The sequence below is a fragment of the Apodemus sylvaticus genome, chromosome 5 (assembly GCF_947179515.1).
Source record: "Apodemus sylvaticus chromosome 5, mApoSyl1.1, whole genome shotgun sequence".
In the NCBI taxonomy this organism is placed as follows: domain Eukaryota; kingdom Metazoa; phylum Chordata; class Mammalia; order Rodentia; family Muridae; genus Apodemus; species Apodemus sylvaticus.
In genome coordinates this window covers 158,198,761-158,211,799 of record NC_067476.1, presented here as the reverse complement: position 1 = coordinate 158,211,799, position 13,039 = coordinate 158,198,761, and the positions used below count along the sequence as shown (strand labels likewise).

At 54.3% G+C, this 13,039-nt stretch overlaps 1 protein-coding gene across 2 annotated transcripts; it reads right to left on the bottom strand.

Annotated features, from left to right (window-relative positions):
- Positions 1-2,342: 2,342 nt before the first annotated feature.
- Tfap2c (transcription factor AP-2 gamma) lies at positions 2,343-9,781 on the bottom strand. 2 transcript variants are annotated; one of them, XM_052181585.1, is made up of 7 exons: positions 9,734-9,781; positions 7,725-8,210; positions 7,554-7,605; positions 5,822-6,038; positions 5,276-5,394; positions 3,426-3,570; positions 2,343-2,628 (listed from the first exon to the last, which is right to left on the bottom strand). In XM_052181585.1, exons 1-7 carry the CDS (start codon positions 9,779-9,781, stop codon positions 2,343-2,345), a joined length of 1,353 nt encoding a protein of 450 aa, XP_052037545.1. The 2 variants fall into 2 exon arrangements, with proteins under 2 accessions (XP_052037545.1, XP_052037544.1); XM_052181584.1 differs by lacking the exon at positions 9,734-9,781 and adding an exon at positions 8,395-8,568.
- Between the last annotated feature and the right edge of the window lie 3,258 nt (positions 9,782-13,039).

Below are 13,039 nucleotides of genomic sequence, written 5' to 3'. Positions count from 1 at the left end.
CAGGGCTTAGAGTACTTAAGAGCATCCTATGCCAGTGCGAACTCAGGAGCGGCTGCGGCGGCTGCACCGAGGAGGGAATTAGGAATTAAGATTTGCAAGAGCGGAGCTGAAGCCACGACTTTATCCAAAGTGGAAAATCCTCCTGTCTCCACTTCCCTTTGAAGCCCAGCCATGCATGCCAAACTATTAACCTTTCACTTCCTGGAGGCCATGCCAGGCTCCTCCAACCAGAAACCAAGTGCAGGCGGTGTGCATCCAAGTTCCAAACACCCGGCAAGCACACAGCCCCCCCCTCCACCCGCTCCCCCCCCCCCACGCTTCTACACTTCTAAGTCACCCCACAGCCAGTCAAAATGAAGAGACCGAGCAGAGAGCACCTTCACTGTCTGCAGTGCTAGAGACTCCCACACGTTGATGCCCCAGGCCACCATTCTTGGGGGTTGACTGATTTATCTTCTCCCCTTAAGATCCGCCCAAGGAAAACCTGTGAGGGCAGCCGGCATGCCCATCACCGGGGACCAGTCATTCATTCAATGCTCCCCAAACTGTGACCTTAAACTCGGGGTACCCACAGAGTGGCAGAGCACAGGCTCAGCACACTGGACCCATCACCAGCACGAACACACAGAAGTAACCGCCCCCCTCAATGACAAGTCGCTCACCCTGAGCACAGTCCCAGTACCCCCAGGTGCTGGTACTCAGCTAATGGGACAAGATGGAAGCAAGAATGATCCGGAGCAACTGGGCAAACTCACTCATGAGAAAAGCAGCTTCAAGACCCTTCCTTCCACGGGGCTCTGTCTTGCTCTACCTATAGAATTAACTAAGCCACAGTCAGGCTTTCAAGTCTGATCAATCCTGCTGGGCGGTGGTGGCGCACGCCTTTAATCCCAGCACTTGGGAGGCAAAGGCAGGAGGATTTCTGGGTTCGAGGCCAGCCTGGCCTACAGAGTGAGTTCCAGGACAGCCAGGGCTACACAGAGAAACCCTGTCTCGGAAAAAAGACAAAAACAAAAAACAAACAAACAAAAAAAACCAAACAAGTCTGATCAATCCTACTCAGTCCAGAAAAAATAAAATATATGGGTCAGAACCAGACTTTCAGAGATTCTATCGAGAATATTTTTATTATACAGGTATCGTACACACAATTATTTAAGGAGCACAGACAGGCTTAGAGGTGCAGTCCCGATCCACACTTCACCCACAAACTAAACTCTGTACTCCTCTGGTTCAGCCCGCAGGAAGGAGATGTATATTGCTTTCCTGAACAGCTCCAATCAAATAATACTTGACCAGCCAAGAGAAAGAAAAGTCCAGCTTCATCTCAGCCTCAATACCCTGTGTGCGTTCACATATCATCTAGAGGGGCTATGTGACCCATCACCATTAAAAGTTAATATTAAAATCGAATCCCATTTCTCAAAAAGTCGTAAGTATTTACAGATCCCGTTAAATTATGCATAAATAAAAGCTGTACACTCAACAGTTTTTTCAACACGGGAACCTCCCCGGGGACTTGGGGATGACACGCGCCACTGTGTGCCTACCCTCTTCAAGTTTATGTGGAAAAAAAAAAATCAAGGTATGAAATAAATATGCAAATAAAGCTTCTATACCTTAAAGAGACAGATCATTTAAAAAAATTCTAATATCTAAAGAATTTTAAACTCTCAATATTTTTTTTTTAAAAAAAGGAGGAAGAAAATAGAAACAAACAGCAGGCTTTGCTTTGAAAAGTTCCTTGAAAACAGGGGACCTCCCCCCCTTTTTTTGAATGAGGGGCTGGAAGCCTGTCACATACCGCTGGTAAGTAGCTGCTAAGAACATCTGATCTTTGGCTCCTACCAGAAGGTGTGATCGCTGAGGAGGTGGGGAAAACTAGATAAATACTAATTTTTTTTAAGATAAATATTTTAGTGGACATAAAAGCCAGCCATTATCTTAACACTGAAAAAGTTATGATTGATCGATCCCTTTATCTGACTCTCATGCACCTGCTGACCATGTCAGCAGCTAATCGTGGAGTTTCTTGCCCGCCCAGGGGGTTCTTACAAAGGGGTTCTAAGACACATAGCACCTTTCAGAGAGGGAACGGATTTCCAAAAAAAAAAAAAAAATCACAAACGTTTAATGAATAAAGGAACCAAACCAATTGGCTTCGGGATAGCAAGTCCAGGGTTAAATGGGACAGTCACAGACTCCAAGGGGGCAGGTCCAGAGTGGGGCCAGTAGCGATTGCTTCCTCACACGCGTGGTGGACCCAACCAGCTTCCCAGGCTGCCCCAGTGGAGGAGGCGTGGCTCCTCTACTTCCGTTTCTCTGGCCTCTGCACACCCACTTCACTTCCGGTGCTTTTCCATTTTCTCTATCGTCTTGCTGGAGTCAGCCGGACTCTGGTCCCCCGGGTTCATGTAGGACTTGTCGATGGCGATGAGGGCCTCCTTGATATAATTCTGCACCGCGGAGACCGCCGCGCAGATGGCCTGGCTACCAAAGCCATGAGTTATCAGGCTGAAATGAGACAAACAGTTTTGTATGTTCGCCTCCAGGACCGGGGTGGGCCTGCTGTTCCCGTTGGGTGTTCGATCTTGATGGAGGAGGTCAGTGAATTCCTTGCACACTTGCCTGTGAAGACAGTTGGTGAATGTGACCCAGTTCTCGACAAAATAATTCCCCACCCCCAATCCTATTAGGATAGGCTCAGAAAGGAGAACTTAGCTTTCATTTCTGAGACAGTCTCCAAAGAGGGAGGCCGGCCTCGAACCCCACGATATACCTAAGAACGACCTTGGATCTGTTACTGCGGTATTCACCCCTACCTCTTGGTTTATGCTGCACGGAGGACTAAATGTGTGCTTACAACTCTACCACGAAACCAACCAACGCTAAACCCCTGAGTGCCACGCCCCCATGCTCAGCACCTGTCCTGGGCCAGGGATGAAGGGCTTTCTAAACACTATCTCATTTAATCTCTGATGAAACAAGAAAAGGCATGTGGGTTAAGTCCCACCACCTGGCCAAGGTCAAGAGGACCAATCTATGTAGCTCAGGCTGGCCCTGCAACTCACTTTGTAGCTGAGGATGACCCTGAACTTTAGTTCCTCTTGCTTTCCCCTTCCCAAATTCGGGCACATAACACCGTGCTTGGCTTCTAGTGTGTACCTGAGGATGTTGGCCTAGCTTCATGCATACAAGGCCAACCCTACCAACTGTGCCACACGTTCTTGCACATACCCAAAGGCAATGAGCGGGGGTGCCGTGCCTGCTGTGAGCTGCGTCAGCAGGCCCTGCCACCTGTGATGGAGCCATCTCCTCCTCTCAACGCTACTAGAGGTTGCTGCTGACTCGGCAAAGCCCTGGCCATTGTCCCCACGGCAGCTCTGGTCTCGAGCCCCAGGGGCTGCGCAAGCCCAGATACTCACTGTGCAGCCAGCAACATGCTCTTCCTAGCGGCCATCTCGTTCCGGCCCCCAAGATGCGGTCTCGTTAAATAGTCAGCCACCGCCTTACTGGGAAACTCGGCCTCGCAGACATAGGCGAAGTCCCGCGCCAGGTGGACGGCTTCCCCTGCAACGGCAGCAGGTTTAGAGGCCAGAGTGGAGGTCAGCGGGGTCACTCTGTGTTCTACGGGTACGTTTTGACCACTCACTGGTGCTCACCTATCTGTTTCTCTTAATTGTGACATGTGGACACGTGCCTGCCTGAGTTAGGGTGAATGTGAGCTACGGCGCGGGTCAGAGGTCAGCCTTCAGGAGACTCTTATTTTGTTCCGTTCCCCCTCAGCTTTCAAGACAGGGTTTCTCTGGCTGTCCTGGAACTCGCTGTGTAGGCCAGACTGGCCTTGAACTCACAGAAATCCACCTGCCTCGGCCTCCAAGTGCAGGGATTAAAGGCGTGCACAGCCCCTGCCTGACTTCCTTATCTAGAATCTTGATTTCCAGACTGGGTGTCTCTCACTCGGTAGCCCTGATCAGCCCTTGCTCTCTAACTCAAAAAAAAAAAAAAAAAAAAAGAGAAAAGAAATCAAATTCTGGGAAGGCAGGGGCCTCTGCTAGGCTGGCTACCCAGCCTGCCTGGGGTAGGAGGCTCAGTCTCAGACATTGAATAGGAGGAAGAAGTATGTACAGCAGGCCCCGGGCCTGCAACCCTAGTGCTCAGGAGGCTGAGGTTCAGGGCTGAGATGGGGCTCAGGTGGAGCTGTCTGAGGTCCTGGGTTTAACCAGCAATACTAGCAAGAAAGTGGGGTGTGGGGGCATCCTAACTGAAAATAAAGCCTCAGCTCAGGTCCAAGTTTAGGGGTGTCAGGAGTGAGAGAGAGAATAACAGGGGGGAAAATATCATTTCTTCTTCAAGTAAAGGCAAGCTGGGCTTCAGGGCTCCAGACTGCAGAGGGGGCCTGGGGTGAGAATGCAGGTGCTGGAGTTGGGGCACCTACTTTCTTCTGTAAACGCCTCAGAGTGGCTAGGAAGGAAGCCTGGAAGAGCTTAGTCAGGTACCAACGCACTCCACGCAAGTCAGCTGTTCTCAGTCAGGCCCGACCTCCAGAGGCTCCGCGCAAAGGCATGGAGGGGGTCCTGCCAGGTCCCTTCCAGCAGCATGTGGCAAGGGAAGTGAAGAGTTCAGAGAGAGCTCTGCCCTGGAGAGCCAGCTTCTGGTGGCCGTCCTCAGTCTTAAGTCAGCCAGCACCAGCCGGCTACCAACAAAAAGGCCCGGGGCCTAGGCTGAGGCACTTCTGTCCGGGCCCACCTTCCTGGTTTCCGTAACAATGTGTTCCTTGCTTTTTATTAAAAAAAAAAAGAAAGAAAGAAAAAGTATTTACTTTCTTTTTAAAGGGTAAGCATGGCCCGGCATTCTTGGCTTCCTTCCAGACTGGGGGACGGGTCTCCATTCAAAACCTGGGCTAACACAGCTACCACCTCAGGGTTGGAGAAAGGAGCTCATTTGAGGACCATGGGCTTCATTTTTTTTTTTTTTAACACCGCCCCCTCACCTCCTTCGATGGAAGGGAAGAAACAGCAAATGAAGCCAGTGCTCTTGTGTACACAGAGCAGGAGCCTGATAGCCCACAGCTAGAAAAACCTACGAGCTAACAGCAATTCTGACTCCGGCTTGGGGTGTCACGGGTAGACGACCGCATCTATCCAAAGCCAAGCTGACTTCACAAGGGCAATTTTGCCAGCTTCCCTAAGATTTCACAGGCTCAGAAAAATGGAAGCTTTGGGAATGAGACTTTGAGTGAAGTCTGCGAACGTGAAAGCGCAATTGCACGGACCTTCCACCAGAGACGTGAGGAGAGTGACGTGGGCAGCTTTCCGTCTCCCAGCCGGAAGGTTCAACCCGATTTTATCCAACTTCTCCCTCAAGGACCGGCCACCATTTTTGGATTTTGCTCTGTGTGAAAAGGGAAAGCCGGCTACTTTCAAAACAATCAAACGAACGAACAGCTAAACAACCCCCCCTCGCTCCCAAATCTCAGAATCCACTAGTAGGGGTGCAGAAAATCTTCACTCGGTCAGAAGCAGTAAAGTCCCCCGGGGGGCGGGGGGGGGGGGGGACCAAACACTAGAAGCCACCCTCCCTCTCAGACAAGCAGCTGCTGCCTCTTAATCCCAACCAAATGATAACCTGTTACTGCTGTTTTAGCACCTTCTGCATTTGGCACTTTCAAAAAGAAGATACACACTGAAAAGCTCTCTTAACACAGATTAGAATTCAGTGTTAAAATATAAAAGTTACATAAACGTTAAAAATACCTCCAGGCCTTCCTACATATTCACCTTCAACTACCCACCCCCAGGGGGCCCTGAACAAGTGTCACCTTCTGAGCACGCCTCCCAGGAGCGATGCATTTAGGCATTCCGGTGGTGACAGTCGCCTCTGTACCTCAGCCACTGTTACTTTGTACTTAGATGTGGAGCTGAGCAGGGACAGCCTCCCAGGGACGGAGCAAAAGACCTCGCTAGGGTTCATGACCGCTCCCACCAGGTCCTTCTGACAGGGGAGACCCAAAGGGTTCTTGGTCAGTGAAATGGGCCCTGCGGGGAACAGGATAGGTTTGTCGTTAGAACTGGATGGGGCGGAGAGAGAGAGACCTTTTCAAAAGGGCAAGCCAAAGCTGAGATCTGCCTTCAGAAAACTCCACACACAGAACTACATACTGCAAGAAGGCTTATTAAAAGCCGCATCCTTTCTTCAAAGACTGGAATCTGAAATCATGAGTTAACACCTCCATTCCTTAATTTCTCTCTCCCCCGCCCCCCTCCATTCCTGGCCACCAGGGTAATCTGTTTAATTAAAGCATTTGCTTCCAGAAAAAAACCTTCACTACGGAATAAATGGCACCCTCCCCCTCCCCCTCCCCGAGATGAACTGAAACCACAGGGACGCATTTAGATCATAGCCAGACCCTTCAGTGCGGCTGACACCAGGAAATATAGCAACACAGATTAGCCAGATCTGCTCAGGTCTACTCAGAAGCTGTTTCTTTCCAGGTTTTTCTCTCCAAACCTCTCCCAACTTACTGATATAGTTCACAATCTCAAGATCATAACGACCCGTAATTTAGGATGATTCCGTTTCTCCTCAAAAAGACTGGTAGCCCTGCCTGCCAGTGTATCACCTAATCAAGAGCCACCCACTCACTGTAATCCGATTTCCCCAATCCCTTCCCTCCTATGAACCCTGAGGTCTGTCCTTATTAAGGCAGCATATTAGGAGAAACCTATTAAGTAGTGTCGGAATTAAGGGCCTCTCCAATAGCTGTACAGAAGAAGTAAAATCTCCTCTATGGCAGCAAGAAGGCTCAGCGGTGACAAGCACCTGCTGCCTGAGTTCAATCTCCGGAGCCCACACAGTGGAAGGGAGAACCGGACTTCAGCAGGTTAGATTTTGACCCCCATAATAAATGTGCCTCTAAAAAAGCAAAATTAGGTCAATTTGTTCAAAAATAAAAACTAAAAATCAAAAAGCTAAGGTACTGTTTGCATCTTTTCCCCCTTGGTTTTTTGTTTGTTTGTTTGTTTTAGTTTAGTTTTGTTTTAGTTTTGGTTTTGTCTAGGCAAGGTTTCTCTGTACAGCCCTGGCTGTCTTGGCACTCACTCTGTAGACCAGGCTGGCCTCGAACTCAGAAATCTGCCTGTCTCTGCCTCCCAAGTGCTGGGATTAAACGCATGCACCACCACTGCCGACTTCTTTCTTGCTTTTAAGTTAAATTATAGTTCAACACCAGCAATGCCAGGGAGGTTGAGCCAAGAGGCTTACAATGAGTTCAAGGCCACACTGGGCTACAGAATGAAACATCCGATTCAAAATCACGGCCGCCAACAACAACAACAAAAATCTTGTAAAAGTTACAGCTCCTGAGAATTCTTCTCATTCAGGTCAAGAATGGACTTTAGTTCCAGCGAGGTCTTCTGTAGTCTGCGTCAGGCCCCTCCCCCATTAGAGGAGCTACGTTGTTGGCCACTTAATACCCCAACCTTCTAGAAAAGGAGCAACCTCACTGGTCAGAGCCACGTGTTAAGACACAAGAGGCAAGAGGCCTTGTTTACCTTTGCGGATGACAGTCTGATCGTGTAGAAGCAGGTGCGGGTCGTCCACATTCTGGGGGGCAAAATGACAATTTCTTTTAAGTTTGGAGGAAGGTGGAAACACGGCTGGAGGATAAGGTAAGGCAGAACTCCCCCCCCCCCCCAGCCCAGTCTAGGGTCCCCGCTGCTCACCTGCACCTCCTCTATAGGGTGAGCCATCTCGTGCAGCCCCAGGTTCTCAGCCAGGCCGGCGGCTTCCAGGGCGTGCGCATGAGGCAGCAGCAGATCGGAACGGCGGTAGGCTTCCCGCCGGGCACTCACCGAGCCCCCCTCCAGCCCCGAAATATGGGGTAGAAGACCTGCAGAGCGGCTGTGGTGCGAGGCCAGGCTAGAGCCCTCCTGACTCTGTCGGCCGGGCCAGGCCTGCTGCTGGCTGCCGGTGGCCGCGGGCTGGTGCAGGGGGTTGATGGCGGCAGCGTAAGCCTCGCCCAGGTGCGAGTAATGGTCGGCGGACTGCGAGTATGCCAGCTGCTGGTAAGGCGGCGGGAAGTACGGAGGCGGCTGGTACTCTGCAACCCCGGTGTGCGAGAGAGGCGGCGCGGGACTGTAGAGATGCTGTCCCGCCGAGGAGAGGTGAGGGATACGAGGGTTGCCATTACTGCTCGAGTCGTGGCGATCCTGGGAGAGAAACGGCAGAAACCCGGTTAGTACGAAACCCTGCTACAGCGAACCGGCAAGCGGGGAGAGGGGCGCCTATGCGCCCCACCGAGCTCGCGCCACCCGGCTCCACCTGCCCCCGAGCCCGAGAGCCCCCGGGGACAATGAGCTCCGGGGACTTCGTTGTGAGCCATCGATCTGAGACCTGAGGGAACGAATCCTTCAAGCCCTCCGGCGAAGACTCCTGCGCTTCGTCGCTGGCGGCGCTTGGAGGTGCCAAGGGCGCGTTCCGCGACACGGGCCGGTAACCCGAGCCCCAGGGGATCGGCGTGCGGCGCCCTCGGCGCGCGGCGCCCTCGTTCAACAACCCTCCTCCCATGTCGCCGAGGCGTGTAAAGAGCGGTCGTCGGCGCGGATAATGCGCAATGCCGACGAAGGTCGCGTTTCCCCGCCCTAAGGATCATCCCCCTCTCACTCCCTTAAGAGGCAATTGCGCCGCGGAAGTGACACTCTCAGGTAAGGCCTGACGGTAAAGTCATCCGGAGAGACTGGAGAGCCAACCCTCGGGACCGGAGCAGTGTGCTCCTTGCTAGCCAAGCCCGTGCCTTCTGCGCCTTAGGAAGTGAGGTCTTCCAGCCCGGCCACGGTCAAGGTTCTCACCCATCCCGGTGCAGAGAAGGAATGAAAAGACTCTGCCAAACCGGGCAACCTTTGCCTGCGCACGTCCCCTCGCCCCAAGGCGGCCAGACTTAATTCCTAAAAGATGTGTCTTCGTCAGTCCCAGGGGTCAGAAGGGTAGCAGGGGCCATGGAGCGGGGCACTGTCGCCCCCTAGCGGAGCCCGGGCGTGCACGCAGGGGCAGCCCCTCGAGGTGGTGCGGGCGCGGTGCGCTCCCGCAGCCTGGCCGCCCGGACTCTCCTCTCCACGCTCCCCGGTGCTCGCCTCGCGCCGCCTGAATCTTCTTCCTCTTCCCGCTCGCCGCCTCCCTCCCTCCTACTCTCCGAAACTCTAGCTCAACCTGTCCGACAGGCTAGAGTACTCGCGAGCGCTCAAGGCCCCATCTGGCTTCACCCCCACCCCACAGTCCCCAACCCCCACTTCTCTTGAAAACCAGGCTGCAGTTGTTTGGACTTTTTTTTTTTTTCCTTTCCCGAGGAGGTAGCGGGGCAGGTGACAAGCCTTCCTTGGAGGAGACTCCGCAAAGGTGTCGCTGGCAGGGAAGCCTCCGTGGACACTGGACAGACTTCGTGGGAATAAGCCAAGTCTGAGAATCGGAGACAGGGCGCTCTTCGGGGAAAACGGAAAGGAGGGCCGTGCGCTTCGTAGGAACCCACTGTTGAGCTCTGCGGGTGGGTCTGCCACGCTCTTGCCAGGCCTTGTCCGCGAGGGACAAGACCAGATTCAACAAGGGGCCCAGGAGATGGCCGAGGACTGGCCCTCATCCCTCCCGTAGGCGAGGGCTCCGCGCGAATGTCCCCAGCCTCGGCCGGCAGCCCCGGACGCCGCTCGGGCCGGCAGGGCTGCGTCCCCTAGCCCCCGCTCACCTCGCAATCCTCTTCATACTTGACATTATCAGTTATTTTCCACAACATGGCGTCCGGCGTCCCCCAAAATAGTCGCCAGTTAAATCCAGGCTCCCCCCACCCCCCGAGCGGTAAATCCACAATCGGGGTCACGGTGGCCAGGCGTCTGCGCCGCCCCCGCCGCGCGCGGGCCTTGCTGTCCCAGTCACTGGACGCGCATCGGTGGCTGTGCACGTAGATGTGGCGGCCGTGGGTGTGTAGGGGCCGCAGCGGAGGACCGGAGAAGCCTCACCCTCACAGTGTGTCCCGGCGATAGCCGGGGGACCCGAACGCCTTAATGGGAAGGAAATTATCATAACTCCTCCCCGGGGGCCGGCACCGAGGCCCGGGCGCCGGGCGGGGCAGCCCCCAGCCAGTCCCTGCCTAGCTCCGCCCCGCACCCTGCCCAGCTTCTAGCAGGGCCCGGCGTCGCGAGGGGCTTGCAGGAGCATCAGTGGGCGGTCTCTGGCAACCGCAGACCTGCCAGGCTTGGGTACCCGAACGCCGCTTCCTTTGCCAGCCAGCCCCCTTGCACACCTGAGATTGGCAGAGCTGACAGCTGAGATTTCCCCACCTCAAGAACCTTTCCATCATCCTCCTAAAAATGGGTGTCACTTGAGAGTTGAAGACGCCCCATTCCGGGGTATCTCAACTCCTGGGGATCCCCCTGACACCTCACCCCAGCCTTTCCGACAGACACTTTAGGATTGGGCTGGGAAACAGCTGAAGCCCCGCTATTCCCCGGTGTCTCCCGCTTTCCCTCTCCCTGGGTACTTTACTGTCCTGCCCACTGAGGGAAGGGAGGGGAGGGATTCCGAGAAGGAGCCCGCTCCCCGAGCTCCAAAGAGGAAACTCAAGGTAATACCTGCTGAGAATAAATCGAACGACGGCGTGCCGCCGCTGTCGCCCGAAGCTGTATCTGGCTGCGGGCCTCGGCTGGAGGAGACCCGGCTCCCCCGCCCAGGCCCATCCCTGCTGCGATGCCCAGCCCTGCGGAGTGCCGGTTCTGCAGCTGGCACGGGCGGGCTATTCAGAAGCCTCAACTCGCCCAGGAAAAGAGGTTCCAGGCAGAATAAACCTCCATTGCCACGGGCCGCATGGAATGAGGTTATGGAAAGTGGGAGGGGGGCTACAGGGAGGTCACCCTGAGATGTGGGCACAGAAGGCAGAGAGCAAAACTTCCTTCCTCAGAATGCTGTTGTACGCCAAGATTTTCCATTCAAGCAAAAAAGCAATACTCAAGTGTTATTTCTTAATTCAACGAAACGAAATTAATTGGCCTAATTATTATAGTTAAGTTTTTTCATCCCAAACAGAAAGCCCACAGTTCTCGAGAGCTAATTTTGTTGGTCTGCCCCAACAGCATATGGAGATTGGCTTCAAACAGTCGGCGGGAATTGGAGGCAGGGACTATTTCGATTTAATTCCGAAGCCAATTACGCAATTCTTGATACCCATCAGCTCAGTGGCCAGGACCTGTTGTGAACGTGCCTCCCGTATCCAGAGACTGAAATAATTTATCATCTTCCTGCTCCTCCTCTGGGTCGTGTAAGCATTTCCTTAGACCCAGATAGGCCTAAAGTAATTAAAATTAAACTAGAAGACCAAGCCAACCGTTCCCCGTGGTCTTAGAGAATAGCTGCATGCAAGATGGTCGGAAACCCAGGAAGTTGAAACCGCGGGAATCAAGGGGGCTTTTCCGGCTAAGTTTAAAAGGTAGGCAATCCAGACACCAAGCTTCCAAAACAGAGAGGCCCTGGCACTAGCGGGAGAAGAGGGCACCTGCTCCAGGAAGAACTGGTGCCCTCTGCAAGCTCGGGACAGGGAAGACCAGGTCCCAGGCTCTCTCTAGAAGGCAACTGCCACATGTCTGGTGGGGTTCCGCTCCTCTTCCGACCAGGGGGGTGTGGCGCATCCTACCCTAGGCTCTCGCTGGTCTTCCCACCTCAGCGATAGCCCAAGAAGCCCAGAGGGACAGAGTGCTTTCTGCCCCGGAGCTTTAGGCGCTGGCCATGGACAGGTGGCTGGGGACAGAGGGCCATGAGGGTCTGACTGTATTCGCCTTTCCTCAGCCCCAGGAGTCTGGGGACTTGGGAACCGCTAGACAAGGCTATTCATTCTCTCTAAAGCGACAGCGCAGCGCTTAATGGAGAGGGCGGCTGCACACTCGGTCTCCGCGGCTCTGGGGGACCCTGTCCCATCCACACCCAGCTTGGGGTCCGGGACCTGGACACAGTCCAGGTGCGGGAAGCTTCCGCCTTCCTTGAGCTCAGCTCCACCCATGGTTCCCGCGCTCTGAACAAACCTCCTACCCTCGCCCACGGAAGGACGTTGACGCGTGTGGTCGCACCCCTTGGCAGCCAGGGCCGGGGAATGTGCCCGCACTGCATCCCGCGCCACCCCGTTCCCCAGCCCCCGGGACTGAGAACTGGCTCTAAGGTCCCCGCGCAGAGATGTGGGAATGGAAGGAAGGCCTCCAGGGGCTCAACTCTGCCGCCCCCTAGGGAGCCTGCAGTCACTCACACCCTGACTACGCAGGACCCACTCAGTGGGATGGCCCAGGAGACCAGGCTGGAGCCGCTCAGGTGTGTGTGTGTGTGTGTGTGTGTGTGTGTGTGCGCGCGCGCGCGCGCAAGCGCGGCCAGTGTGGCTCGGGGACTCCACGTGTGTGTGTGTGTGTGTGTGTATGCGCGCGCGCGCGCGCGTGCTTCTGTCATGGTGGCTTGGGGGCTCCAGTCTCTTATCCTGCCACTACACAAGGCCAGAGAAAACAGATGGGAGTTTTCTATTATAAAGCTGGACTGCAGTGCAGGCGGCCAGACTCTTCTTTTGGCCTGAGGGAAAGGACTCCCGAGAATAGGTGGACCCCAGCACTTCGAAAGTGTGGTGCTACGTCCCTGGGCTCTATTCCGCCCCTAGGGACTATGAAGGACTACAGACAACTACCAGCCAGCCTGGGTTGGGCAGGGCCCAGGGCCGTAGAAACCGGTTTCTGCCACAAATCTCCGGAGGAAGGTGCCCATCCACGCCCCTCTCCAGTCCTAGAATAGGCAAGAGCTAGACCTTGGGCTTGAAAGAGCTCCTCTCAAAAGCCAGAGGGATGGCTCCATAGGCAAAGGCGCCTGGCGCCAAGTTTAAAAGCACAAGTTCGATCCCGGGATCGAGAGAACACACGTACACACAGCGCATGTGCACACACACTAAATACATGCACAATAAAGACATAGCTTTTAAAACTCAAAGAGCTTTCAGAACTAAGTCCAGAGGTGTTGTTGACAACAATCCTCG

Bases quoted from the DNA above. Each gene is read 5' to 3' on its own strand.
- Tfap2c (XM_052181584.1), bottom strand. From the start codon at position 8,568: ATGGGAGGAGGGTTGTTGAACGAGGGCGCCGCGCGCCGAGGGCGCCGC. The intron at 6,039-7,553 runs GTAAACAAGGCC...TGTTCCCCGCAG, and splicing joins TCAGACTGTCATCCGCAAAG to GGCCCATTTCACTGACCAAG. The intron at 5,395-5,821 runs GTGACACTTGTT...CTTTTCACACAG, and splicing joins CTGGGAGGCGTGCTCAGAAG to AGCAAAATCCAAAAATGGTG.